The sequence below is a fragment of the Aspergillus undulatus genome, assembly GCF_047715775.1.
Source record: "Aspergillus undulatus strain CBS 261.88 unplaced genomic scaffold BDV17scaffold_49, whole genome shotgun sequence".
In the NCBI taxonomy this organism is placed as follows: Eukaryota; Fungi; Ascomycota; class Eurotiomycetes; order Eurotiales; family Aspergillaceae; genus Aspergillus; species Aspergillus undulatus.
The window spans coordinates 130,737-157,126 of NW_027396653.1; the positions used below are offsets into that span (position 1 = coordinate 130,737).

General features: G+C 51.7%; 11 protein-coding genes across 11 annotated transcripts; 8 read left to right on the top strand and 3 right to left on the bottom strand.

Annotated features, from left to right (window-relative positions):
• Nucleotides 1-1,347: 1,347 nt before the first annotated feature.
• Nucleotides 1,348-6,923, top strand: pmcA (putative P-type calcium ATPase). The gene is made up of 4 exons (XM_073758754.1): nt 1,348-5,000; nt 5,048-5,189; nt 5,237-5,492; nt 5,542-6,923. The coding sequence occupies exons 1-4, from the start codon at nt 1,977-1,979 to the stop codon at nt 6,476-6,478; spliced, it is 4,359 nt and encodes a 1,452-aa protein (XP_073612674.1). The 5' UTR covers nt 1,348-1,976; the 3' UTR covers nt 6,479-6,923.
• Nucleotides 6,924-7,187: 264 nt separating this feature from the next.
• Nucleotides 7,188-8,513, bottom strand: BDV17DRAFT_294107 (uncharacterized protein; the record flags this gene model as incomplete). Its single annotated transcript, XM_073762767.1, has 1 exon — nt 7,188-8,513. One exon carries the CDS (start codon nt 8,511-8,513, stop codon nt 7,188-7,190), a length of 1,326 nt encoding a protein of 441 aa, XP_073612675.1.
• A 373-nt stretch (nt 8,514-8,886) lies between these two features.
• BDV17DRAFT_299992 (major facilitator superfamily domain-containing protein) lies at nt 8,887-10,578 on the top strand (the record flags this gene model as incomplete). The annotated part of the gene is made up of 3 exons (XM_073763984.1): nt 8,887-9,091; nt 9,156-9,361; nt 9,432-10,578. Exons 1-3 carry the CDS (start codon nt 8,942-8,944, stop codon nt 10,576-10,578), a joined length of 1,503 nt encoding a protein of 500 aa, XP_073612676.1. The 5' UTR covers nt 8,887-8,941.
• A 1,667-nt stretch (nt 10,579-12,245) lies between these two features.
• On the top strand, nt 12,246-13,478 carry BDV17DRAFT_271065 (uncharacterized protein). The gene is made up of 2 exons (XM_073758755.1): nt 12,246-13,116; nt 13,334-13,478. The coding sequence occupies exon 1, from the start codon at nt 12,454-12,456 to the stop codon at nt 12,844-12,846; it is 393 nt and encodes a 130-aa protein (XP_073612677.1). The 5' UTR covers nt 12,246-12,453; the 3' UTR covers nt 12,847-13,116; nt 13,334-13,478.
• Nucleotides 13,479-14,737: 1,259 nt separating this feature from the next.
• On the top strand, nt 14,738-16,444 carry BDV17DRAFT_283693 (uncharacterized protein; the record flags this gene model as incomplete). The annotated part of the gene is made up of 4 exons (XM_073760402.1): nt 14,738-15,124; nt 15,222-15,445; nt 15,497-16,259; nt 16,307-16,444. The coding sequence occupies 4 exons, from the start codon at nt 14,738-14,740 to the stop codon at nt 16,442-16,444; spliced, it is 1,512 nt and encodes a 503-aa protein (XP_073612678.1).
• Nucleotides 16,445-16,910: 466 nt separating this feature from the next.
• BDV17DRAFT_167312 (uncharacterized protein) lies at nt 16,911-18,870 on the top strand. The gene is made up of 3 exons (XM_073754759.1): nt 16,911-17,522; nt 17,576-18,162; nt 18,294-18,870. The coding sequence occupies exons 1-3, from the start codon at nt 17,229-17,231 to the stop codon at nt 18,697-18,699; spliced, it is 1,287 nt and encodes a 428-aa protein (XP_073612679.1). The 5' UTR covers nt 16,911-17,228; the 3' UTR covers nt 18,700-18,870.
• Nucleotides 18,871-18,882: 12 nt separating this feature from the next.
• On the bottom strand, nt 18,883-20,133 carry BDV17DRAFT_271069 (uncharacterized protein). The gene is made up of 2 exons (XM_073758756.1): nt 19,206-20,133; nt 18,883-19,131 (listed from the first exon to the last, which is right to left on the bottom strand). Exon 1 carries the CDS (start codon nt 19,989-19,991, stop codon nt 19,617-19,619), a length of 375 nt encoding a protein of 124 aa, XP_073612680.1. The 5' UTR covers nt 19,992-20,133; the 3' UTR covers nt 18,883-19,131; nt 19,206-19,616.
• Nucleotides 18,982-19,316, bottom strand: BDV17DRAFT_294111 (uncharacterized protein; the record flags this gene model as incomplete). The annotated part of the gene is made up of 2 exons (XM_073762768.1): nt 18,982-19,131; nt 19,206-19,316. 2 exons carry the CDS (start codon nt 19,314-19,316, stop codon nt 18,982-18,984), a joined length of 261 nt encoding a protein of 86 aa, XP_073612681.1.
• Nucleotides 20,134-20,647: 514 nt separating the features above from the next.
• Nucleotides 20,648-22,448, top strand: BDV17DRAFT_271077 (U2 snRNP complex subunit CUS2). The gene is made up of 5 exons (XM_073758757.1): nt 20,648-20,884; nt 21,122-21,235; nt 21,296-21,850; nt 21,913-22,068; nt 22,137-22,448. The coding sequence occupies exons 1-5, from the start codon at nt 20,693-20,695 to the stop codon at nt 22,347-22,349; spliced, it is 1,230 nt and encodes a 409-aa protein (XP_073612682.1). The 5' UTR covers nt 20,648-20,692; the 3' UTR covers nt 22,350-22,448.
• A 169-nt stretch (nt 22,449-22,617) lies between these two features.
• Nucleotides 22,618-24,957, top strand: BDV17DRAFT_167338 (putative C6 transcription factor). Its single transcript, XM_073754760.1, has one exon. It carries the CDS (start codon nt 22,733-22,735, stop codon nt 24,788-24,790), a length of 2,058 nt encoding a protein of 685 aa, XP_073612683.1. The 5' UTR covers nt 22,618-22,732; the 3' UTR covers nt 24,791-24,957.
• nscC (FAD-dependent monooxygenase nscC) lies at nt 24,936-26,267 on the top strand (the record flags this gene model as incomplete). The annotated part of the gene is made up of 2 exons (XM_073763985.1): nt 24,936-25,479; nt 25,532-26,267. 2 exons carry the CDS (start codon nt 24,936-24,938, stop codon nt 26,257-26,259), a joined length of 1,272 nt encoding a protein of 423 aa, XP_073612684.1. The 3' UTR covers nt 26,260-26,267.
• Nucleotides 26,268-26,390: the final 123 nt, after the last annotated feature.

The following is a 26,390-nucleotide window of genomic DNA, read 5'->3' on the forward strand; positions in this document are numbered from 1 at the left end:
CCAGGATCAAGTGCAGCGCATAGAGCAACAGTTTACGGAGCGGTCAATCAGATTGATCGATCAATCAAATCTTCAACGGTTGACCCGTCCGTTTCTCTTCTAGAATCTCCACTAATCGAGGCTCGGGATCGCGAATTCTTCGCCGTTTCACTTTAATCAGTGTCAAACGATAGCCTCGGACATGGGCCATGGATGATCGGAGTGAGACCCTAAACGAGAGACTCCGTTGTACGGATCTCGACACAGAATTTGGAGTGGGCGAACGCGCCTATCACGTTTCAGACGGCGACGATTCGAGCCCTGAAGAGGCGGACATACACGTCATGCTGATCGTGGACTTGTGGCCTGGTGTTGAGTCTTGACTCGTTGGAAGTTGGCAGGATGGCGAGTGTCTTGTCCTCCGCAGATCGCTCCTATACAGGAGGTCAATGTGAACTTGCATACTCTGTATGACTGGCGGTTGCATTTCCAACAAGACCTGTACCGAGGCGAGCAGCATGATCGTCAGTGCCCGCGAAACAGGGATCCCCAGAGCCGTCCACACTGCATGATGGTGTGGAGTGTGGTTTGGACATGGTGATGCGAAGTGCAGCCGTGACGCCGAATCAGGCAGTAGAACAGCTTGACCTCAGCGAGCTAGAAAACAGTCAGAGTCTTGACTCTGTGAACATTCTTTCGCCAGCCAATGGCGGGCAAGACAGGGCGACAGTGAAGCTTCAGCAGTGTTTTCCAAGACAATTGAAATTGGGGAGAGAGGCAGAGTGGGTTTGGGTTTTGCACAGCCTCTGCCAAGACGCCGAATTCAGAAGTCCTCACCACTATTTGTTTGTCGAACTCGGCCCTTGGCTGCACGACGCAAGTGCGAGCGAACACGGCGAAGAGCTCGAGTGTCATTATTGCCGTATAAATTCGATAATATTGAATTGTGGTTGAGCGAAGAAGGGGATTATGATCCGGGTTGTGCTGCCAGCGTGGTTAGGCTAGCTCAGGGTAGTGCAAGATCGGCCAGGTGGCAGCTCGTATTCGACCCTGAATCCTGATAGACTTCGTAATGGAGAACACCATTCAATTTTCAAGAACTCTGTTTCTCTGGAATGTTTTGAGAGTTGAGACTGAATGCCAAATTGTGCCAGATTATTGTGTTAGTAAATGGAAGAAGAGTCTGGACTAGCGTAGCGGATGAATGAGAGATGGAGCACAACGAGGCAGTGCAAAGGAAACAGCGAGTAAGGTTGGCGGGCCACGGCCAAGCTCCGTTTCTTGTTCTTGTGGCAATCTGCGAGGTCCATAAAAGGAGTCTTGGGCATATTATGCTCTGACGACAATAGTAGTACTCTGTTGTTGATAGTTGTATCTTGTTAACGTGAACTCATTGTCATCTCGAATGTAGATATCTCCTTGCCGTTGTGCATAAGAGCAAGAGACAGCCCGGGTAACAAATACGAGTTCAGGTCCAGATCGTGTGGGTCTGTGGAGTGACGGAGGCCAGACGTGTGCTTCCCACTAAGAGTTAGACTATTGCTTACCCGGCGACCCGTCGATTTTCATCGTTCAGTTGGTCAGGGTCCTGCTGTCTTCGTCACTCTTCTCCCTCATCACCACCTCATCTCTCCTCTCACCACCTATGCCCGTGTCATTGGCTCTTCCGCCCCCTTTGAGCGCATTCTTTGGCTGCTACGCCTGAACTTACCTATCCTATCCTTTGCTACCACCTTCGCTTCTTGGCCCGCGTTGGGTGACTCTTGGGCACAAGTTACAGCCAGCCAAAGTATCACATCTGCTTGGGAGCTGCCCATCAATTAATTGGTTGCTAATCCGCCTGGGAATGGGTGATTTTTGCTCCTGTTAGCCCGGCGTCGCTTTTGATGATAGACTCGACCTGTGTCCAGTTGCTCCTTCCGGAGCCACATTCTTTATATCCAGCACCCCCTTTGTCAGTGCCTCTTTGAGGAGCTCGATCGCACTCTCGGTCGATAATGTCAGAGCCGAGGGCGTCGAAAGAGAATGACGATTCCAGACAGTCTGCCGCGACTCCTCTTCGCCGCGAACGAGCGCCCACCATAACTATAGATACCTCTGCCGTCACCCCATCCGACTCAACTCATCCGCCCCAGGTTGAAGCGCCATCACAACCTTCACGCTCTGCCAACAATGCTGATCACACTGATACGAGCGCGCTCTTGAACAGTAATGCTGCGTCTCCTTCCGACACCCGCTCAGCCCCGTCGGTACATTCGTACGCCTCATCGGACGCCAGAGAGCACGACAGCAGGCCGACTTCTCCGTCGCCTCATCATCTATCGCCAACATCCAAAATGACAGATTCTATGGGTCATTCGAATTACCTCTCTGTACCGGGCGCCAGATCTCGCGGAAATTCAATCGAGTCGGAGGATTCATCCAATGGGGCGGATTCACATTCAAACGATAGCTCAGCTCCAGGGAGGAATAATATCGAAAATCCCGAGGAAGCTCTCCAACCGGATCCTGGTCGTGAGGCGGAGTTTCAAGTCGAGAACAACAATTTTGCCTTCTCACCTGGCCAGCTGAACAAATTGTTGAACCCCAAGAGTCTTGGCGCGTTCTACGCTCTTGGCGGTCTTGCTGGCCTTGCAAAAGGTCTGAGGACCGATGTGCGCAGCGGGTTGAGCTTGGATGAAACAGAGTTGGAAGGTTCTGTGAGTTTTGATGATGCAACAGCAGCGAGCAGTCCCGAACCCCTGCCAAAGCCTGCCGCGGATACGCAACCCCCAGCACCCTCTCGAGCGGACACTACGGCGCAAAAGCAGGACGAAAATGTCTACACCGACCGGAAACGCGTATTCGGACAGAACAAATTGCCTGAAAAGAAAACGAAGAGCATCCTCGAGCTAGCTTGGCTCGCGTACAACGACAAAGTCCTGATCTTGTTGACAGTAGCGGCCATCATCTCGCTCGCGCTAGGAATCTACCAGTCTCTTACGGCAAAGCCTGGCGAGCCGCGAGTCCAATGGGTGGAGGGTGTCGCCATCATTGTAGCCATTCTGATCGTCGTGGTTGTTGGAGCCGCCAACGACTGGCAAAAAGAACGTCAATTCGTCAAACTGAACAAGAAGAAGGAGGATCGAATGCTCAAGGTTATTCGTTCTGGAAAGATGACTGAAATCTCCGTTCACGATCTTCTTGTTGGAGATATTATGCATCTTGAGCCCGGTGATCTTGTTCCAGTTGATGGCATCTACATCAGCGGTCACAATGTCAAATGCGACGAATCTTCTGCTACCGGTGAATCAGATGTGCTCCGCAAATCGCCCGCGCAGGAGGTTTACGGTGCTATCCAACGTCACGAGAATCTCGCCAAACAGGACCCGTTCATTGTATCTGGTGCCAAGGTATCAGAAGGCGTTGGAACTTTCTTGGTCACTGGTGTTGGTGTAAATTCGACCTACGGCAAGACCATGATGTCACTTCAAGACGAGGGCCAAACAACACCGCTGCAAACGAAGCTGAACGTTCTTGCGGAGTATATCGCCAAACTTGGTCTTGCTGCTGGTTTGCTGCTGTTCGTCGTTTTGTTCATCAAGTTCCTTGCTCAACTGAAAAACCTTGGCAGTGCCGATGACAAAGGTCAGGCATTCCTCCAGATCTTCATTGTCGCTGTGACAGTCATTGTCGTCGCGGTTCCCGAGGGTTTACCCTTGGCTGTGACGCTTGCGCTTGCATTTGCCACGACACGTATGCTGAAGGACAACAACTTGGTTCGTCTGCTAAGGGCTTGTGAAACTATGGGTAACGCAACCACTATCTGTTCAGACAAGACAGGTACCTTGACGGAAAACAAAATGACCGCCGTCGCTGCTACTTTAGGTACTAGAACAAAATTTGGTGGCAAATCCCAGGCGTCGGCTCCTGCATCAAACTCACCTACGCACGGAAATGAACAACAGACTGCCGATTCCGCGAATGCATTGTCCCCTTCTGAGTTCACGTCAAGCCTTTCCAAGCCGGCGAAAGAGCTTCTCGTGGATTCGATTGTACTCAACTCTACCGCATTCGAAGGAGAACAGGAAGGGGCTACGGTATTCATTGGGTCTAAGACTGAGACAGCCCTCCTAGGCTTCGCGCGGACCTACCTTGGACTCGGATCGCTCAGTGAGGCTCGAGATAATGCGAGTGTTGCTCAGATGATGCCGTTTGATTCAGGTCGCAAGTGCATGGCGGTTGTGATCAAGATCGACAACGGAAAGAAGTATCGAATGCTCGTCAAGGGCGCGTCCGAAGTCCTACTCGCCAAATCGACAAGGATTGTCAAGGATCCTACTCAAAGTCTTGAGGAGGGACCGCTAAGCGACAAGGACCGTTCCAAACTCAACAACGTCATCAACAACTACGCTACCCAATCTTTGCGTACCATCGGCTTGGTTTACCGTGACTTTACCGAGTGGCCTCCGCGAGGAGCTCCAACTCAGGAAGAAGATCGTTCGCTCGCATCATTTGACCACATCTTCAAGGACATGGTTATGTTTGGCGTCTTTGGTATCCAGGACCCTCTCCGTGCCGGAGTGACAGACTCAGTTCGGCAGTGTCAGCGTGCTGGTGTTTTCGTGCGTATGGTTACTGGTGACAACATTGTGACTGCCAAAGCAATCGCGCAAGAGTGTGGAATCTTCACTCCTGGTGGTGTTGCTATTGAAGGGCCGAAATTCCGGAAGCTGAGCGATCGCCAAATGACCCAAATCATCCCACGATTACAAGTTCTCGCTAGATCTAGCCCTGATGACAAGAAGATCCTTGTTTCTCATCTCAAGAAACTTGGCGAGACAGTTGCAGCGACTGGTGATGGTACAAATGATGCTCAAGCTTTGAAAACAGCGGACGTCGGCTTTTCCATGGGAATTACAGGCACTGAGGTTGCCAAGGAGGCATCAGACATTATTCTGATGGATGATAACTTTGCCTCTATCGTCAAGGCTATGGCCTGGGGTAGGACTGTCAACGACGCTGTCAAGAAGTTTTTGCAGGTATGTCTGCCAGATCTCAGGTTGTTTCAAGCGCTAATAAGCTACAGTTCCAAATCACTGTCAACATCACGGCCGTCCTTCTCACATTCGTTTCTGCAGTGGCCAGTAGTGATGAGGAATCTGTCCTAACAGCCGTCCAGCTTCTGTGGGTCAACTTGATCATGGATACTTTCGCCGCTCTTGCTCTTGGTATGTCTCAAAAGTTCGAGTTCTTGGATATAAGCTAACAGTACTAGCAACCGATCCTCCATCGCCTTCTATTCTTAACCGTCGTCCGGAACCAAAATCTGCGCCTCTAATCAGCTTGACAATGTGGAAGATGATCATTGGACAAAGCATTTACCAGCTGGTTGTCACACTCATCTTGAACTTTGCTGGAAGATCGCTTCTGAAATCTTTAATCGACTTTGAAAATGATGCGAACGCAAATACGGTTCTCACGACGGTTGTGTTCAATACATTTGTCTGGCAGCAGATTTTCAACCAATGGAAGTGAGTATATCCACAAAAAACTCGAAGAGTATGAGCTAACCGGTATCAGCTCTCGCCGTTTGGACAATGGGCTGAACATCTTCGATGGTGTCTTCCGCAACTGGTGGTTCATTGGGATTCAATTCATCATTACCGGCGGACAGGTTTTAATCGTCTTTGTTGGTGGCCACGCCTTTTCTGTTACGCGCTTGGATGGCCCTCAGTGGGCTGTCTGTCTCATCCTCGGTGTCATCTCACTCCCAGTTGCCGTCATTATTCGATGCATTCCGGATGAGTTCCTTCGCAAGCTCGTTCCGAACTTCGAGAGGCGCAAGAAGCGCCCAGAACTCATTGTGTCTGATGAGGACCGACGATACGAGTGGAACCCTGCCCTTGAGGAGATCCGAGACCAATTGAAGTTTTTCAAGTCGCTCCGTGGAGGACGCATGAGGAATTTGGCACACAAGCTACAACACCCTCAAGAATTCCTTCCGCGGTCGCGCAGTGGCTCAAGGTCTCGCGAAAATTCAGTACCCGGTACTCCAGTCGGCGACAGCAGTGACGGTACTCCGCCATTGCCTGCGACTCCTGATTCGCGATCAAGGACGCGTACGCGTTCTCGCTCGAATTCGGCCTTTGGACCCGCCGCTGCAATGGCTGGTATTGTGGCAGGAAGTATTGCTGGATGGTCTCCAATTGAGAGGCCCACAGAAGGTGAAGCATTCAAGTTCGATTTTAATAACAACGGTGGATTCAACCGACAGCCGGGCATCGAAGTCCATCCCGACACCGCGCCGGATGACAGTATCGTCGGTGAATACTCGGCTACTTCGACAACACCTCCAAGCCAGAATCCCGACTTGATTCCCTTCTTTGAACACGCACCTCCTGCTCTCGAGCCATCCAGCCGCAGCAGACGATCTCGTTCTCGATCTAATCAGAGCCAAAGCCAAAGCCGAACCCACAGCCGAAGCCATAGCCACAGCAACAGCCAGAGTCAATTATAAGAAACCCTGCGCATCCGTTTCATACGTACCCTACCTTGCACAGGAGCACCGAATACGAAAGCTCCGTCAATTTTTGTTTCTCTCATTCACTGTTCAACCGTTCAAAAGTACCCTGATGGACACTAGCCATCTTTTTGCTATAAGCTCTCCTAATCTTTGTCTTCATTCTCTTGAGCTATCACTGGGTCTGTTCTGTTCTGCTCGGCGTCTCTGGGTGACCATCTGCTGTACTACACTGGGTTCGCTTTGCTACGATTCTTGCTTCTTATAGACCACTACCTACCATTCGCATACAGATTGGAGTTTGTTAGCCTGGCGCATCGGACGGCTCGCTTTCCAAGGATTTTGTTTGCGTTTGCCTTTCGGGGTTTCTTTGTACATAACTTGACTTGAGTCCATAACCTGATTATCCAGGAATAGAAAATGGAGACTTACTCTAATGCTGTCTGCTCTTTTCTCTTGTATACCTCTCTGCTAGAACCTGAGCTACTCGAAGCACATGCTTACCGATGACCGTGGGGGACCGTGGTGGCACAGACAGCACTCAGTAAGTACTCTGTTGTGGAAGGAGCGAAGGGAGCCAACAACCGCTCAAAAACAAACTACCTTGTGACTTCCTCTTCTGCAACAGCTTCCTCTTTTTGACTACTGCGAATTACGTGGGCAGCGGCAGCAATGGGTTCATGCGTTCCCTTTTTGCATCTCATCTCTAATTCGTGATACGCACAGGAATATCGGCGTCTTCCTTCAACCCCTCCCATCGACTCTTGTATACTCTTCCCTCCTTCATCACTCCAAGCACACACTCTTCCGACCGATCAAAGACGGTCACATCCTCCAACGGATTCTTATCGAGGAAGAGGACATCCGCCCAGAACCCTTCCTTGATCTGCCCAATGGTCTCAGGCTGTCCGACCATCTTCGCCGGGTTAATCGTCGCGCTCTGCAACACCGCCAACGGGCTCAACGCCTGCGCGCGCAATGCAAACTCCCTCGTCTGCGCCAGCCCCAGCGGCCCAAGAAGATCACTGCCATAGCAAATCGTCACGCCGGCATCCGCTGCAATCTTCAGACTCTTCAATCCAGCACTCAATACCTCTGTGTTCTTTGCCTGCCCATCAGCAGGTAAGTACCCGCGCCACCGCTCCGTGTTCATCTCCGCATAACTGATCAGCGTCGGCGTAAGATAGACCCCCTTCTCGACCATGACCTTAGCAACCTCCTCCGTGACGAAATTTCCATGCTCGATTCCCTTCACCCCATTGTTAATCGCATGCAACATCGCCTTGGGCGTATACGCATGCGCCGTGACATAAGTCCCCGCATTCTCCGCACACTCTACAATCGCCCGGATCTCATCCACCGTGAACTGCAACTGCTCGATCCGATCCGTTGGCGTACTCACCCCGCCAGACCCCATAATTTTGATAAAGTCCGCCCCCGATCTAATCTCCTCGCGCACGGCCGTCATGCAAGCTGGCACCCCGTCGCAGATTCGACCGAGCCCGTTCGTGTGCCCCGCGCAGCACTGCACATGGTCATGCGAGGAGCGTATGTCGCCGTGCCCGCCTGATTGCGAGAGCGCGTGGCCTGCGATGAAGAGACGCGGGCCCGGGAATACGCCGTCCTCGATCGCCTGCTTGAAGGCGAGCTGGGCGCCGCCGCAGTCACGGACGGAGGTGAAGCCGCGATGGAGCATTTGAGTCGCGACGTAGGGTTGGCGTAATAGAGAGACGTCGTTGAAGTTGCCAAAGGCCATGGAGAGGTTTGTGAAGCCTGGTACCGCGACGAAGTGCACGTGTGCGTCGAAGAGGCCCGGGCTGAGGTATTTTCCTGTGCAGTCGACGGTTACGTAGTCGGATGGGAGGGTTGAGGGGCGCAACGGCGAAACAGAGGAGATTTTGCCATTCGTGATGAGGACGTGGTGGTTTTCTTCGATCGTGCCTCTCTCGACGTCGACGATGTTGGCGTTCGAGAGGAAGTATGATTGCGACGCTGCCCGGAGCCAGGGTTTGATGTCTGTCGCGGAAGCCATATTTCACTCTCTCTTGCAAGTTCTCGCCTTTTTTTTTTTGAGCACAGGGAGAGATAAGAAGCCAAGTGAGGGGTGATTGAAGATCTTAAAGGGTCTTGATTTGGTTGGAGTCGATCATCGGCAACCTGGCCCCGGCAATCTGCACCCGATACGTACTATCGGCAATCTGCACCTGCAAGCCAACTATCAACGGAGTCTCCAAATGTCCCTTTCAGCAACATCACCGCCAATCATCATGCTTCGTGTCATAAACTGCGCTTATCAGCTAAAGGAAAATGGGGAGACGGCGGATGGCCGAGATGCACCGACAGCGAGTCATTTGCACCTTGCCGTTCTCCATGCCAGCCATATAAGTTACTGTCACCACCCCGGATATATCCAGAGTCGCATCCCTTGTTAGCGTAGCACCACGCTTGCCAACCTACAATATGGACATCGACACTTACAACACGAAGAACCGTCCGTTGGACGACGAGAACGAAAAGAGACGACCCAGCGACGCGGACATGGTGGAGACGTATAGTGAGGAAGAAGAGAAGGCGCTCGTACGCAAGATCGATATGGTCATTTTGCCTTTTGTGAGTGCCTCCATCCACATACTGAATCACCATGAGCGGATAAATACTAATTACCTACATGCAGATGTGTCTCGTCTTCCTCCTGCAATACCTCGACAAGCAAAGTCTCAGTTACGCCGGCGTTTTCGGCCTCATGGAAGACCTCAGTCTCACAAATTCGCAGTACTCGTGGTGCAGTTCCATCTTCTATGTCGGCCAGCTCGTCGCCGAGTACCCTTTCATCTACCTGATGAGTCGCCTGCCATTGACGAAGTTTGTTGGTGCTACTGTGTACGTCAACCAACCCCCAGCATCCGCCAACTCACCTTCAGAAACGTCCTCTAACTTAATATGGATGCAGCATCCTCTGGGGCATATCCTGCACGTGCCTCGCAGCCCCCCATAATTACGCCGGGTTCGCAGCCGTCCGATTCCTCCTCGGCTTCACCGAAGGCGCTGTCTCGCCCGCCTTCGTCACAATAACCTCAATCTGGTACCAGAAGAGCGAGCACGCATCGCGCACCGCGCTGTGGGTAAGCATGAACGGCATCGCCCAGACACTAGGGTGCCTACTCATGTACGGAATCGGCAAGAACGGTTCGCTGGCACTCGCGCCGTGGCGAACCCTCTTTATCATCTGCGGCGCACTTACAATTGCCTCGGGGGTGGGTTTCTTCACACTTATGCCGTCGGGTCCTAACGATGCGTGGTTTTTAACCGCGCGCGAGAAACACGTTCTCTCGCTGCGTATGAGCAAAGATCGTGAAGGGGGCGATAAGACATCCTTTGATCTTAAACAGCTCCGCGAAACCATGCTCGACCCCAAAGCCTGGTGCGTGTTTTGGTTCGGCGTCCTGGTGACAATGCAATCCCCCGTGCTCACCTTCGCAACCTTCGTCATAAACTCAATCGGCTACACCCAGCTGCAAACAATGCTGTACACGGCTCCCTCAGGCGCCGTCCAGGTCGCGTTGCTCTGGATCGGCCTCCTCCTCTGCTGGATCCTCCCGCGCCAACGAACCCTCGTCGTCATCCTCCTAACCATCCCCCCAATTGTCGGAAACATCCTCATGCTCATCCTCCCCCTAAGCGCAGGCTGGGGTCTTATCGCCTCCGCGTGGTTGGCATCATGCATCAGCGCCTCGATGTCCGTTCTCCTCTCTCTCGTCGCGTCAAATGTAAAGGGGAACACGAAGCGCGCGGTCGTCAACGCCATGTTCTTCATTGGGTATTGTGCGGGGTGTATTGCGAGCCCACAGCTTTGGACGAATCGGCCGAAGTACCTTGAGGGACTTATTACGGCGTTGGCTACCTGGGGATTGCTTATTGTTGTTACGATTGTTTATAGGATCTTGTGTGTTTGGGATAATAAGACGAGGGAGAAGGCTGAGGCTCAGTCTGGGGTCTTGGGATTGGGAGAGGAGGGGAGAGTGGGATATGGCGATGATCATGCCGCGAATGTCGACCTTACGGATCAGCAGGATCGGGAGTTTAGGTATAGCTGGTAGATAGAGTCTCAGTCTGGTCTCAGTCTCAATTGGTGTTTGCTGGCTTGGGCTTGGGCGATTGGTTAGTTGGATTATTAGGTGGGAGAAGATTATGTATATCATTTGATGCTAATAATGCTAATAAATGCTAATGCTTACATGGAATTAAGTCAATCCACCTACCTACCTATGTGCCTCTTCACCCCCTCGCCTCTCTTACCTATCGTCTCGAAACAAAACAATAATACCCGGTAGCTTCCATGCTATCTATCAAGCGGTACTCTGCCAGTAGGTACTCTAACTACCTAAGGGAGGAGTCGAGCGTACGTTTCAACCTTTCTTCTTTCTTCCAGGAACCTCGTGTTGGAAGGATTCGTGAGTAGAAGAAGCAGGATGGCGATCTTTATCATGAGGTGCATTCATAGGTCATCAATAGCTGCGTATTCTTGTTAGTAGGGGCTTGGGTTTGTATTGCTCAGTTCTGCATGGTTCACCTTTGCGATCATCGCCAGATTACGTGCTTGTTGAGTTTGAGCATGTAGTCCCATTCCATAATGGACCACTGCCGAGAAGCCGCCAGCGTCTGAATACTGGATTTGCGTGGCGCAGTCTTACTTGTGGGATGAATTGCAGCGTCTGCAAATAACAATACCTGAGTTTCTCACGTCATGATAAGCGACTGTTCTTTTTGTTCACGTAGAGTTCAATGATCAATGCCGATGCCAAGGTTCTTCTTCCACCGGGCCAATAACCGCAACACAACACAACACAACACAGACAGCAGCTAGCACCGTCACTGCGATACTACCGGCTCGGTACTCCCCCTGCTTGGAATCGTAGATGTTGGACGACATGGTATTCACCGTTTAGGCCACGAGTTCTGATGATCGGAGGACATCCAACAAGGCGGGAACGCTTGGGGACGGGAGGCCATTGAAGCAGACTTATATCGGCGAATGGTGACTCGCTATGCTCTTGCAATGGGCCGACTTGACAGATAGATCACTTTGATCTGTAGATACCTCAATTCCTTTGTCCAATTGAAGTGCACCATGATGAAACGAGAAAGTACTCCGCGGGCGGTTCTGTGGACCGGTGCCTGTGCGCATGCATGTCCGGCGTGCAGCGGTAATGGCCCTGGATATGACTGTCTGGTTTGACCTTTTGAAGGACTTCACCCTCTGGCCTGCAAAATGACGAACAGTTCAAAACATGAGACAGCCAAGGCTCGTTCTGTATTTACCTCTTCCTCTCTTAGGAATAGTTGAAGCTGTTAGCATGCTAATGTTTTAAATTAACGTGAGTTTTATATAGGTATTTATAACTCGTGTATTTGTTCATATTTGATCTGGTTCGTCATTTATGCAGGCCAGACAGAGGGTGTAGTCCAACGTCGAACAGCTGTCATATTCGCCGGTATGGATCCCTTAATAGAGACTCCGGAGAGCCGAGCCGTTACGCGGGCCAATTCGAAGGGGCCGCGGAATGCGACTAACCAGATACATGAGGAATGGGTATTGAGGTACATAGCGTCGCGTTCAGTCGAGGGGTCTTCAAAAGGGGGGAAGCGTTTGCCGGCGCAGCTGATGTCTCAATTCCTCCCTTTGCCGTCTTGAACAACATGGAAAAACCAATCTTCGCCTTCGTGCCTGGTGCTTGGCACACGGCCGAGACTTTCGATGGGCTCCGTCGCCTCATGGCAGAGCAGGGACTCGAATCCATCGCCATTACCACCCCATCTGTTGGCGCGTTTCTGCCTGTAAAGGGGCTCCATGCAGACATCATTCACACCAGAGCCATGCTGCAAAGAGCTGGTCGGCAATGGACGACAAGTGGTGGTGGTAATGCATTCTTATGGTGGAGCAGTTGGCGGGAGCGCCATAGAAGGGGTTGGGTATGCGCAACGAGCAAGGGTATCATCATATGGCCATGTGGATGACGGCCTTTGTAGTGTGCAAGGAGCAGACAGTGCTGGGCCTCTTGGGCGGGAGCTGGGAGCCCTGGATGAAGTTTAAGAACGACGATGGCTACGTCCATATTTCCGACGAATCGAACGTGTTCTATGGCGATCTGGTGCCGGAAGAACAGCAGAAGCACATTGCCTTGCTCAAGCCGCAGCCTCAATTATCCTTTAAAGAGCCGGCACTGTATGAGCCTTGGCGCGAAATCCCCTCGATGTACCTGTTCTGCGGAAAGGACTGTTCCGTGGCTGTCCTGGCAAGGTGTCTACGGAAGCAGTGCAGGTGCAGGTGCAGGTGTTCACGTTACACAACCTGGGTGAGCACGTAGAGGTAAGGTAGTAGTAAAGAATGTGTTTGAGCGAAGCGTAGGAGAGGAGGCAGTACTTATCATGTATGCCTGACAAAGAGCCGCATGAGCTTGAAGCAGTCACGGTATCTCAGATGCTTTGCCCTGGGAGCTCGTCCTTGCCGGTTGTGGTTATAACTAACTGCTCCTGCTTGTGGGTGTGATTTTCTCGTGGATAAGGTATCTTGGCTGGTTTGTGTCGAGCGTTAGGGATGCAACGAAAACCCACGTCTTTTGTAGTATATACGTTCCCTGCCATCACGCGTCAACCGCAAGACAAGAGTTTTGGACGACATCTTATCCAGCGTCCCAGACTGATAAGTGATAACGCTTCAGATAACCAGATAGATAGAGGTGGAGTAGGACGTCCAACTTGCCGACGGCAATCTGGCCATATCCCGCCCTACCCCAACTTCCAAGACGCTACTGTCTACTAGCGGGAAGTGGAGAAGTCTAGTCACTGTCTTACCTTCTGATCCTACGCCTTCGGAGTCCGGATATGCGCCCTCGATTACCTAACGATCGATTAGCAAATCCTACCGTGTAAATTTGTTGCAAATACACCGAGGTGACTTGCTCCCGTTCCCAAGCACCCGGGTGTGGCATGATTGACGTGTCCGGATGGGAAGTAATCTCTTGCACACCGAGAAGGAAACAGACGCACATGCTTCTCGAGGAGACGGGAAAGGAAGGGAGAGTATGGAGAAAGGATCCTTGTGCGCTGTCGGGTTGAGCTGGATAGATAGATCGGATAGGGTTCGTTTCGTGAATTCACCTTGTGGGACCGAGTTAGCAAATATGGGGGTACCTGCATAAGCACGGACTGGCGACTACGACTGGTACTTAAAATGCAGCTTACTTTCAGGGCCTGGAGCCACTAGTTTCCTGGGTCCGGGCGTCTGATTTGTCTGAATTCGTGGAGAGGAGCAACGCGTGGAGTTCTGCTATGGTCTAGCTTTAATTGAGTCGTTAGTGTTGCCGGTCATGATGTAGAAAGCAGAATTATTGTGCGGTGATTATGTGTGAAGTAAATGGTAGACGCCTCCATACTGCAGAGTATCCATTAGAGTGCTGCATGGTCGGAAGTTGAAAGTGGCCTGGCTGGATCCGCATGGGGAGCGACAAAGGCATACAATGTCAGGGGTAAGAAGGGCCTGCTTCACTGTCCGCGAATAACCGCTAAGAGTTAGAAATAGATGGTTTAGCAGCGTAGCGATCGCTCAATGCTAGGGATCCTCGATATGCTATGCTTTGTGATAATGATCGAATCAGCGCATTTTTCCAGGGATGGAGCATTCCAGGAGCCCTGTAGCTGGAGCATGATACGTCAGTCTTCATCAACTGGTATGCTGATATCCGCGTGTAAGGGGGAAGAACGTCGAAAGCTTGATTGCCTGACCAATTGATATGTTCCGTGATCAAACAACGCGTAACCTTCCCCATCAGAGCTTGGGCTTCGTGGATAAAGAGGATGATGAAACATCTCGTTGGACAAGTATAGATCCATAAGGGGTGATGCCGGACGTGTCCCGGAATCTCGTTTCACCACGATTGTTCTAAATCAGCGGGACTTTTGAAATGTGGTCGCGCAACCCACTGACGGCCTTGAAACTGCGAAAGCCCGATAAACATGTGGTGTTCGTAAGCTCTCCCCTGCCTTGATTGGGAATGCTTGTACTCCCTCGAGGGCTCTCCGTTATATGCTCCGTTAATTTCCTCTGAACGGGTGGACATTGCGTGCGAACTGAATTGCGTGGCATCGGGGAGTTTTTCTGGTCAGGATAAGAATATGGACTCGCCATCTGGTTGGAAAGGCATGCTTTGCCGACGTTTTCCTTCCTTGAGAGCATTTCTCATTTCGAAACAGCCCAGTATGAGCGCCGATGTCGAAAAAGAACAGGTGGGATGTGTTACACAGCACGAGGTCGAAACCCCCGTCTGCGAAAGCACGAACGATACCTGCAGGTCGAGGTACCAACGATGGGCACAAAACGTCAAGGGCCTCGAGATGCGGGGAATAGAGCCAGTACCCCTCGAAGAACGACAAATGGTCAGTGCCTCGGCGTCCTTCAACATATTCCTCACGTGGTTCAGCATGGGAATGGCGCTTAACAATGTGGTTGTTGGAACGTTGGGAACGTTGGTCATGCGCTTAAGTTTCCTTGATGCCGCGTTGTGCGCGATTCTCGGAAACTTCTTGGGTTGTATGTTGACGGGGTACGTGTGCACCTGGGGGCCAAGAAGTGGCCATCGCACGCTTGTAAGTCAGCTCCATGTGGTTGTCAGCCCTGCGCGCTGTGCTTGCACAACATATGTCTGGGGCAAGCAATCTGGACGCTTGACTCATGTTTTCTTAGATTGTATCTCGGTTCCTTATGGGATTCAATCCCAGCAAGGTGTGCTGCGTGCTAAACGTCCTGACGAACTTGGGTTATGGGATGATGAGCGCTATGGTAGGGGGCCAGATCCTTTCCAAACTGTCTGGCGGAACAGTTTCCGTGGTGGTTGGAATCATCCTTGTAGCGTTCGTGAGTCTAGTGGTCGCGACATTTGGAATGCACATCTTCCAGTATTACGAAAGGTATTTCTCCTTCCATGTGGAGAGCCGCACCAAATAACTGAATATGAGCAGATACGCGTGGTTACCACAGCTGATAGTCTTCGCTACCTTGCTCGGATCGGCAGGCCCAGAGTTCGATTTCAGTACCGTGTCCATTGGGTCAGCAGACGAAGTCAATGCCAAACGGCTGGCATTCTTCTCACTCTGCCTTGCGGCTGCGCTATCCTGGGTTCCTGGGGCTGCCGATTACCATGTTTACTATTCCCCTGACACCGGGTCATGGAAAATCTGGTCGATGACGACAATGGGTGTAGGCATGGCCATGAGCATCACCCTATTCATAGGAGTCGGGCTCGGTACCGGAGTTGCTCACAATCCCCGATGGGCCGTTATATATGACGGCAGTGCCGGGAGCTTGGTGATGGCGGGCTATGACCGGCTTGGAGGATTTGGTAAGTTCTGCGCTTTCCTGAATGTGCTAACGATCGTGTCCAACAACGCTCCGGGATCATATTCAATGGCCATGAACTTTCAGATGCTCGGCAATTTCTGGTGTAAGATCCCGCGCCCTGTCTTCACGACCATCACGACCGTCATATACACCGCGTGCGCTATTGGCGGGAGAGACTCTCTCTATCAAATTTTCAATAACTTGGTGCCACTGATCGGTTATTGGATTATCATCTGGGCCACAATCATCGCAGAGTCGGATTTCTTGTTCAACAGAAGCAAAATATATGACTGGTCTGCCTGGGACAACCGCCAGAAACTGCCAGTGGGCTTCGCAGCCACCGCCGCATTCTTGATCGGATGGGGGGGTGCGATTGTTGGAATGGTATGGCCCTGAACTCATGTCGAGAGTGCTGCTGCTAACAGGATCAGGACCAAGTGTATTACACCGGACCAATCGCCACGTCCATCGCGGGAGGATGCGACCTCGGAATCTGGCTCGGGATGGGATTCACGGCCCTTGCATTCCCGCCGCTGAGAATGCTCGAATTGAAGGTGGTTGGCCGCTGAGGAAGGAATTGACGTTGAACAGGCAGAACGGTCATAATGTCAGTCGGAGATAGTACCGGGGATAGGAGACTGAGGCAGATGGGAAACGGATAGACTTGAGGACCGAGAGGAGCCTATGACATGTAAATAATGTGTTTGATGCCGAGCTCTGTCCCTTGCATTGAGTCTCGCACCAGGGAGCACATATTGCGATGGCAGCATCTCGGCGCGAAGTAGCGGTGATCCGCTGCAGTCTGTTGATTTTTTTTTTGGACGGGCAAATGTCTGTAGAGCGAATTCATGAACCTTGTCTATACAGAAGGAAAGAGCGAATGAGAGTTATGATGATAAGTGGAAGGCGGCGACTCGTGGGTCTGGGCAGAGGGAGATCGTCTCCACGGCGGGCAACCTTGAACCAGCAACACGTTAGTAGTTCGATCACCAGGATTTAGCCATAAGATTTAAACTTACGCCATGACGAATCAAGATGAAGAGTTCCCAACCGGAGGATTTGCAAAACGAGGAGAAGGCCGGAAGCCGAGGCTCGGAAGGGGAAGGGGAGGAGGAAGACGCGGTCATAAAGACTGACTCGACGAGATTCCAGGGGCCTAGACGAGTGTGGGGTCGGCCTCTGCATGTCTTGTGCCTGCAAATACATAAGATCTGCACAACCCGGCTCCGGCCAGCTGTCGCGTTCTCTTTTTGCTGAGGCACAGACTTGCGTTGAGCGATTTCGCAGTCATCTCCATTCTGTTGTTTTTTGTTGCTTGGTTCGTTGACTTGTTGAGCGCCAAGTGGAACCACGATGACTACCACAGCTACAGCCACCGAGCTATACAACACCATAATCAACATCATCAAGGATGCCTCGGTCCAGCAGATCCTCCAATATGTTGCTCCACTTGTCGCCGCTTACCCCGTCTTGTGCTCACTCCTGCGCTTCAGCAATATGAAGAAGATTCACAAGAAATACAACTACCCGACGCGAGAATCGTTTGCGCGCATGACAGACGAGGACGCCTTCGAAATCCAGAAGAACCTCGTACAATACGAATTCCCATTCTTCTTTACAAAAGCGCTACAATTCGCGCTTTTCAGAGTCAGCTTTACCTTCGCCTCCATCCTCTGGGTCCAGCCACTAACACCTTCTAGACATACGGCATCCCGACCATCTCCAAAGTCCTCACAAAAACAAGCCAATTCTCAGGCGCCAATACCTCGCTGAAGCGCTATACAGACACCAGCGCCCTCGTACAAGAATTCGTAGGACAGCCTCCCTCCGCAGCACGTGGCCAAGCAGCCATCGTGCGCACGCGCTACCTGCACAGCGGGTACCGCGACTCAGGCAAGATCCTCGACTCCGACATGCTCTACACGCTGGGCCTCTTCGCCGTGCAACCAGTGCGCTTCATCAAGAAGTACGAATGGCGCGAGCTCAGCGACGTCGAGAAGTGCGCCATCGGCACCTTCTGGAAGAGCGTCGGCGATGGCCTCGAAGTCCCCTACGATGCGCTGCCATCGGGTAAGACGGGGTTCCGCGATGGGCTTCATTGGCTAGAGGAGGTTATGGCTTGGAGTGATGCGTATGAGGAAGAATGTATGCTTCCCGACGCGAAGAACCGCGAGGTTGCGGACCAGACGACGGCCGTGCTGGTTTATCTTATTCCAAAACCACTGCAGTTCATCGGGCTGAACTTTGTCTCATTTATGATGGATGATCGGTTACGGAAGGCTATGCTGTGAGTACACCCACCATCTGACTCATTTTGTTGGATTATTCCTCATCCCCTCCCTCATCTTTCAATTCGCTCCCCCGGTAAGACGGCAACCACACCACCGAACCCGTGCTGACAATCGGTACGTTACACAGCTACACCTCACCACACCCCCTCTTCACCAAATTGTTCAGCACGCTCCTCTCAACCCGCCGCTTCATAATGCGGTACCTCTCCCTCCCACGCCCGCACTTCCTCCGGTACACAACATTCACCGAGTCCCAAACCGTCAAGGAGCGAATATTCATCACGCAGTGGGACGGTGCGCCCTACTACGTCAAGCCGACGCTCTGGAACAGATGGGGGCCTGGGGCTTGGTATACGTGGGCTCTTGGAAGGCCGCTGCCGGGTGATGAGGGCGGGAAGTATTATCCGCAGGGGTATTTGATTAGTGAGGTAGGACCGAAGTATTTTGAGGGGAAGGGGGGGTTGCAGCAAAGGGAGGGGGAGGAGGAACTTAGGCAGACGAGGACGGGAGGGTGTCCGTTTGCTTTTGCCTAGGTTCTATTTTCAGGTTCGGGGACGGGGCTGGTGAGTTTTTGCTGAAATACCCGTGTTTTTTGACGGGCTGATGGATTGGAGATGCGTCATGGTAAAGTATACCCCGTTCTATATAATATAGTAGGGTATAGACGACTTATGCGATCACAAATGATTTGTATTGCAATGTGCGATAATCATTAAAAAGAAAACAACTATAGTTCATGGTACAGGATATCAAAGTGTTCATCTTAATCTTTACAAGAACGAAAAGAATGTTCATCGCACACGGATCCATCCATCTCACTGGTCACCAGTGTTGTGGATCTTGTTCGGCAAGGCGCGCTCAAGGGCCTCAGGGACGGCCTTCTGGATGCCCTTAGGCACCATGGAGTCTTCCCCCTCATTGAGGGCGTGTGTCTTGCGACCGGTTCCGGAGCCGGTATCGTGGAGCTGGACATGGTGTTAGTGTCTAGGTGTGTGTTGGGGCAAGAAAGGAGAGTAATCGAGTGCAGAGAAGGGCGTACCTTGTTGGGAAGAGACTCTTCAAGACCCTGGGGGGCCTTCTCTTGGACCTTACCGGGAACCTTAGAGCCGCCGGTGGCATGAGAGATACCCTGACCGCTCTGGTTCTCCATTATGTTGGAATGTAGGTGTGTGGTTGGGAAAGTGGTGGTTGGGAAAGTGGTGGTTGGGAAAGTGGTGGTTTGAAAAGTGGTATAATAGTGTTCTATTGTTTGTCTGGAGGGATGCCAGCCTTTCACGATCCAAAACCCCCTTTATATAGCTTCGACGAGAGCCGTCAACAAGCAACATCGTCATGATCCCCTCACGATGGTGTCGTACCCCGGAGTCCCTCAGGTATGGATGGGATCAAGATTGGCGGCCGCTGATTGGTAGATCGCATACTGCTGATCGAGAGATTACATCCATTACGTCTAGATGATAGACATATTCAGCAACATAAACCACGAAACAGGAAAGCGGCGATGCATAGTAGAAGGTTGGCCTTTCGCATGCTGCCATCGATGATGCGGTTTGGTCGGTAGCGTCATGGTGAGATGAGGAGGCGAAGGGAAATACGAAACCGGGGAATCGGGATCGGGATAGGAGGCGGGATTGAAGAGTTGGTGTTCGTTTTCTTGGTTCGATGCTGAGTCTCGACCAGGGCTTTTTGCCGCAGGAATTGTGCTCTCCAGGATGCAGACAATAATAGCACAGAGGAGAAGCTGTTCCGGTTTCACATGTCCTGGACTGCGCGGGGTGGCAGTGATGACGTCCCTCGCGAGTCGCAACACCATCACCCTGCCCATGTCATGGTACAAAAAGTCAGACGCGGTTTTATTGCATAACCGAAGGTGTTAGACGTGGCTCAGCTCATCAGCGTGTAGGAACAAAGGCATCTGGTGATGATAGGCGTAGACAATTGTTTGTCTCGAGGCTTCGAAGAGATGGAAGTCAAAAGTAGAGAAAGGCCATTCTATATATTGGAGCAGGTTCAGGGTTTCCCAGGCCTTCCGTTGTTCTTTCGTCAACAGGACATATGTCGTCGTGCGGGCTTCCGTCCCACGCAGAACCCTAAGAAAGATTGGAGTAAATTTACGATAATGAATCCAGAGACTAGAAGGATCCAGTGATATCAGCATGTCATTCTCGCATCTGTCTCGCATATTAGCTCCCCAGAAGTATGCTTATCTATTGGGCGGCTAAACGGATGATCAGAAGAAAGACACTGACCGCACTTTTGGTACTGGACAGCAAGCAATCTACGGAGACCAAAAGTAAATAGTAGGATACTTGCCTTTGTTGCAGTGTTCTGATAATAGTAGAAGATAGTACTATAGGTAGATGGCTACGCAGCACGTGATTTCTAAAAATGGCATCCAGCTGGGAGCTCCCTGCTTACGTAACTGTGTCATCAACGTTCCCGGCAAGCATTGGAACACTTGCAATCTCATACAACCTTCCAATCTCTCGAAGCTTCGTCTCTCAGCACTTATCGCGATACTCCGCCATGACGCTGCAAGATCCTAAAAACGACCCGGTCGAGTTCCCGCCCCCGTTCAGTAACTTTCCCCAAGATCCGGCCGACTTCGACAGCGACCCACGAATCTCCTTTTCAAAGCTCGACAACAAGTTTATTTTGGAAACAGACGATGGACAAGAATACAGCTACGACACCATCTTGAAGCGGTGGATTCCGACGGTGTGTGCGCGCTTTTTCTCCAGCTGGATGATCCCCGTTCCATGATACCCAACCGCTTTTGCTTTTTGATTGGAATTGTTTCGTTGCTTTTCGCGGAGAGAACGTCATTGGGGGATTTATTTCCTCTTCTGTCTTTTGCACCAGGCAGATGACCATGGCTAAGTCTGTGTGGATCTTGGGTGGTTCGTGAAACTGATTGCTGGTCGGCGCCGCTTTGCGCCTGTGGCTGTCCTCCAGGTCGATGATGACTTGCTACGACAACAGCAAGAAGCCTACAAAGTTGAGGGGGTGGACGAAGACGAGCAAGCAGATGTACAGAAATCGAAAAAGAAACGGAAACAAGGAGAGGAGGTCAGTCCACCCAGGCCCTACTCTATCGGATGAACTGGACTGAAATTCGGGCGGCAATAGGGCGACGCACAAAAAGCGAAGAAGCAGCGCGTCAACACTGCAGTCTATGTCACGTCAATCCCCCTCGATGCCGAGTTCGACGAAATCAAAGATATCTTTTCGCGCTGTGGCGTCATTGCCGAGGAGATTGACAGCGGGCGACCGCGCGTCAAAATGTACATGGACGACGACGGGAAGTTCAAAGGCGAGGCCCTTGTTGTATACTTCCGGCCCGAGTCAGTCAACCTTGCCATTCAGATGTTGGATGATTCAGACTTTAGGCTGGGTGTAGCGGGGCCGCAGGGTCCTATGCGAGTTCAGGCTGCAGACTTTTCCTTCAAAAGCCAACAAGAGGCGCCGACGAAGACTAGCATGCGGGATAAGAAGAAGATCATCCAGAGGACGCAGAGGCTGAATAAGTACGGTCGTGCCATACCTGCTTCTTCGACGAATACTGATTGGTGTAGCAAACTCACGGATTGGGATGACGATGAGCCTTCTGCGTTGTCCGAAACAAACTCGAGATTTGAAAAAGTTGTGATACTGAAGCATATGTTTACGCTTCAGGAATTGGAGGTAAGTTTTCCCTAATGGGTGTTTGCCGTCATTTCACTGACTAACGATGAAAACTTCTGCAGGAGGATCCAGCTGCCATCTTGGACATAAAGGAAGACATTCGCGAAGAGTGCTCAAAGCTAGGCGAAGTAACGAACGTCGTCCTGTATGACAAAGAAGAAGCAGGCGTCGTCAGCGTCCGATTCTCAAACCCCGAGTCGGCAAGGGCTTGCGTCAAGGTATGTTCCTTATCCATTTATCCATCGCTCCGTCCATATAGACACCGCTCAGATACTTACATTCCTAGACTATGAACGGCCGCTTCTTTGGCGGCACAGCAGTAGAGGCATACATCTCCAACGGAAGCGAGCGCTTCCGCAAGACGAACGAGAAGCGCGCTGCGCTCGAGGACCTAGCTGAGAAGGGCTTCGACGCAGAAGATGAGGACGAGAATCAGCGACTCGATGAGTTTGGGACTTGGTTGGAGAGTTCACATCAGGTGGAAAATACGGCTAAATAGTGCTATGCCGAATAACTGAGTTGTTGGTTCTGTTGACTGTATTATACTCTTTCGTTCTTCTAGTTCCAGGGATATGAAGTGAATACCTGGATATCAGCCAACATCATGCTTTGTAGAAGCTCGTAATGCAGCATTCAGCATCCATGATATAGCAGCCAGTATATCATGCGGACCCGGAGAATCAGTTAATGCGGGGTCTCTTCATTCAGTTCCCATCCAGCTCTTTCATACAAACATTCACTCCCATCACCCTCGGTGGACCATGTCTCTCATCTTATGCTTAGGCCCACTTTTACCCAAGGCTTTGGACATGAATGCGTATCAGAATTATCTTCGCCAGCATCCCATAGGACGTGAAGCGTCCGCAATTTAGACTCCCGGCCATGGATACCGACAGCGCGGCCACCCGGCGCCTGATTCCTATCGCTCCTGCGCCAACAAGAGCTCAAATACATGACAGTCTAAATGACGCCAACTCTAGACCCACCATGAGCTTTAACTGCCAATCCTGCTTCCACAGAAAGGTCAAATGTGATAGAGCTCTGCCAGTCTGCTCGAGCTGCGACAAAGCAAAGCTCTCATGCATATACCAGGCTCCTCCACCACGGAAGAGGAAGCGGAATCAGTTCGAAGATGTCTACGAGCGTCTAGCGCGGTATGAGCGCATCTTGCAGGAGAACAATCTTCTACCTGCGACGACTGCGTCCACGCCAGCTGACAGGGAGACCGAAGTGCCGTCGGCGTTCAGCACACGGAATCCGACACCGGCACCGGACACCCAGTCCGGTAAACTTGTTTCGGCCCCTGGCAGGTCTCGCTATATTGATAATGTCCTCCTTGACACCGGGGAAGGCGACTTGTGTGAATTATCTGATTCCGACCATGATGAGTACCGTGGTGATAACACTGCGCTTGGTGTCCTCCAAGCGCAGACACTTTCCGGCGCCATATTCGGAAGTCCACAGAGCCTCATGGAGCAGCATCCTAGTTATACCGAGGCTATGAAGCTCTGGAATATGTACGTTCAAAATGTCGAGCCCCTTTGCAAAGTTCTTCATGTTCCGACTGTCCAAAAAATGGTTTACGCAGTCTCGAAGCAACCCGCTACGGCGTCGAAGAGCGACGAATGCCTGCTGTTTGTCATCTACTATTTTGCAATCTTCTCCATGACGGAAGCCGATTGCCAGCAAGAATTCAATCAATCAAGGCATAATTTGATGTCCCATTACCGAGCCGTCGTTTATCAGGCCCTTGCCAATGCATCGTGGCTCAAAACTACATCGATGCCAGTATTACAGGCTTATACATTATTTCTCATTGCGACGCGCTCTGAAATCGATCCCAACACATTCTGGATCTTGACGGGCATTGCAATCCGCCTCGCACAGCGTATGGGGCTTCACCGTGACGGCGAAAACATGGGGTTGCCATCTTTTGAGGTTCAGATGCGACGGCGGCTCTTCTGGCAACTGCTCCCGCTTGATGGGTATGCAGGCCAAGTTTCCGGCACCGGTATTTCCATATCACCAAATAGCTGGGATACGAAGCAACCGCTGAACATCAACGATGATCAGATCTTTCCCGGTATGGCGTACGAACCTCAAGAGCAGAAGGGGGCCTCGGAAATGATATTCTGCCTGTCTCGGATTGAGCTGTCTAATTTCTATACTCGAACGGGAGTCAGGATAAAGGAGAACAGTGCCACCATTCGATTCAAAGACGCAGAGGAGATAGAACGGCTCATCAACGAGGTAGAAGATCTCATCGAGACAAAGTACCTTCGATACTGCAATATCCTGAATCCATTGCACTTTTTCACTACTGGCATTGTCCGTTCTGCTACGAATGCTGTCCGTCTACGTGCTCGCATGCCACTACTCATGAAACAGACCATGTCCGTCGAGCAAAGAAGAGACCTCTACACCCTTGCAGAAAAGATCCTCGACACGAACAGCACAATATACAATAATCCAAGCATGAAGAAGTTCCGATGGCAAATGCAAGCCTTCTTCCTATGGGACGCGCTTCTCTGTATCCTGCGTAGCATCCAAGAGATCGGATTCTGGTCACCGTCTGAATTAAACGCAACCTGGGATAAAGTCGCACAAGTCTACTCGAATCACGAAGAGCTCATCAAGCCAAGAAGGACCTTGCACATTACCATTAGCAAGGAGACTCTCAAAGCATGGATTGCGAATCCTCCAAGTAATCCCTCGTCTGAGCCGGCATTTATAACCGCACTGCGTGCCCAAGGTGAACCGAGAACCAGAAGACAGAAGGAGGGCGTTGATGGGATGATGGGAGTTGAGATGGCCGGCAGCGGATTCGCTTTTGATGAGCTATTTGACAATATCGATGTGGGCGAGCCCAGTATGGATCTAAATAGTGCGTTTGCGCTCGGCTCTTCGGATTGGTCGTTCTGGGATCAGCTGAGTGGCTGAACGCCCGCCCTCGGGGTTTGGCGAGCATCGGATTTTGCAGGGATATAGGCAGAGAAACGTCTGCCTCTTTGCTCGGCAGAAGAGTTAAAGATTAAGAGGGCAAAGACTTATGTTTACGCACGACAACCACACCGGCGCGTAAACTATGCCATCATTCGCATCGGCAGACCCCACAAACCCGGAGAGCACCGGCCCTATTCTCGTCATCGGAGCAGGTCTATCAGGCCTTGCAATTGGGCGGCTGTTGACAAACAATGGCGTTGCAAACACCATCTTCGAAGCCTCTGGGCGAGATCGCAGCCAGGGATTCGCCATCTCATTGCACGAATGGGGCTATGCACCGCTGCTCGAGGCCCTCGGTGGACTGTCTCTCCGGAGCATGACCAAGGCCGTTGCACCGGATCGTTTTATCGGTGGAAGTGGTTGGGTAGATCTAGCAATGCGCGACAACACAACGGGGAGAGTTCTTGTCGAGCCGGAAGCAGATGCCCGGCCCGCTGTCGTGAGGGCCAACCGTAATGCCCTCCGCGCATGGATAGCGGATTGTGGTGACGAAGACTTGGATGTGAGATATGGCCACAAGCTCAAGAGCGTCTCTGGGTCAATCGGAAACATGAGGGCTCTTTTTGAGAATGGGGCTGAGTTTCGGGGCTCGCTGGTGGTTGCTGCTGATGGCGTGCATTCGGCGGGTAAGCGGGACCAGCCTTCCGCAAACTACACGGTACTAAAGCTTCCACGCAGTACGAACCCAGATCCTCCCGGAGATCATCCCAGAAATAATCCCCGTGGTCGTCTACCACGGCGAGTTCGAAGTCTCGCGAAAAGACTTCGACCGCTACATAAGACCCCTCAGCGGCGCTGCCAATGTTTTAGCTGGCGTCGGCGACGGCTTCAACACGCCCATCACCATATGCAACATCACCAAATCAAAGGCCCATCTAGACTGGTCCTATTCCCGCCCTGCCCGCGGTACCGACGACCCCCTGTTCAACGCACCCGCACTATCAACCGACGACCAAAGGCGTGAGCTCGACCTCCCCCAAGCCCTCCTGAACGAACTAGCACTCCTCAACCTCGCGCAACCCTGGTCCCGCTATATCAACCCCGAAGCCATCAAGCAGCACTCCGTCTTCCACTGGGTTAGCCGCTGCGTGAACATGGCGACGGATGAAGCCCTGCGCGCCGCTCAACAAGGCGTTGTGTTTGTTGGCGATGCATGGCACGCTATGCCTATTTTTGGCGGGGAGGGAGGGAATCATGCGCTTGTGGATAGTGTTCAGCTTGCGGCGGCTATTGTTGGTAATAGCTTGGACTTGGAAAGCGCTGTGAGGGCTTATTATGGGGGTGCTGGGCGGAGGTGTCAGGATGCAGTGCGGCGCTCGAAGTCAAGGTTCTATGTGCTGCATCGGCCCATGGCGGAGTGGAAGGATCTTGCGGAGAAGAGGAGGGTTAAGGCTGTGGGTGGGTGAACTATTCTATTCTATTACTCGAGCAATATGAGGAAGAATGAGGCAAGTTTAACTCGTAATCAATATAATCCACGATTCCGATCGTCAATGACACATTGTTCATCTGATATTCTTGACTAGTGTACCACAGT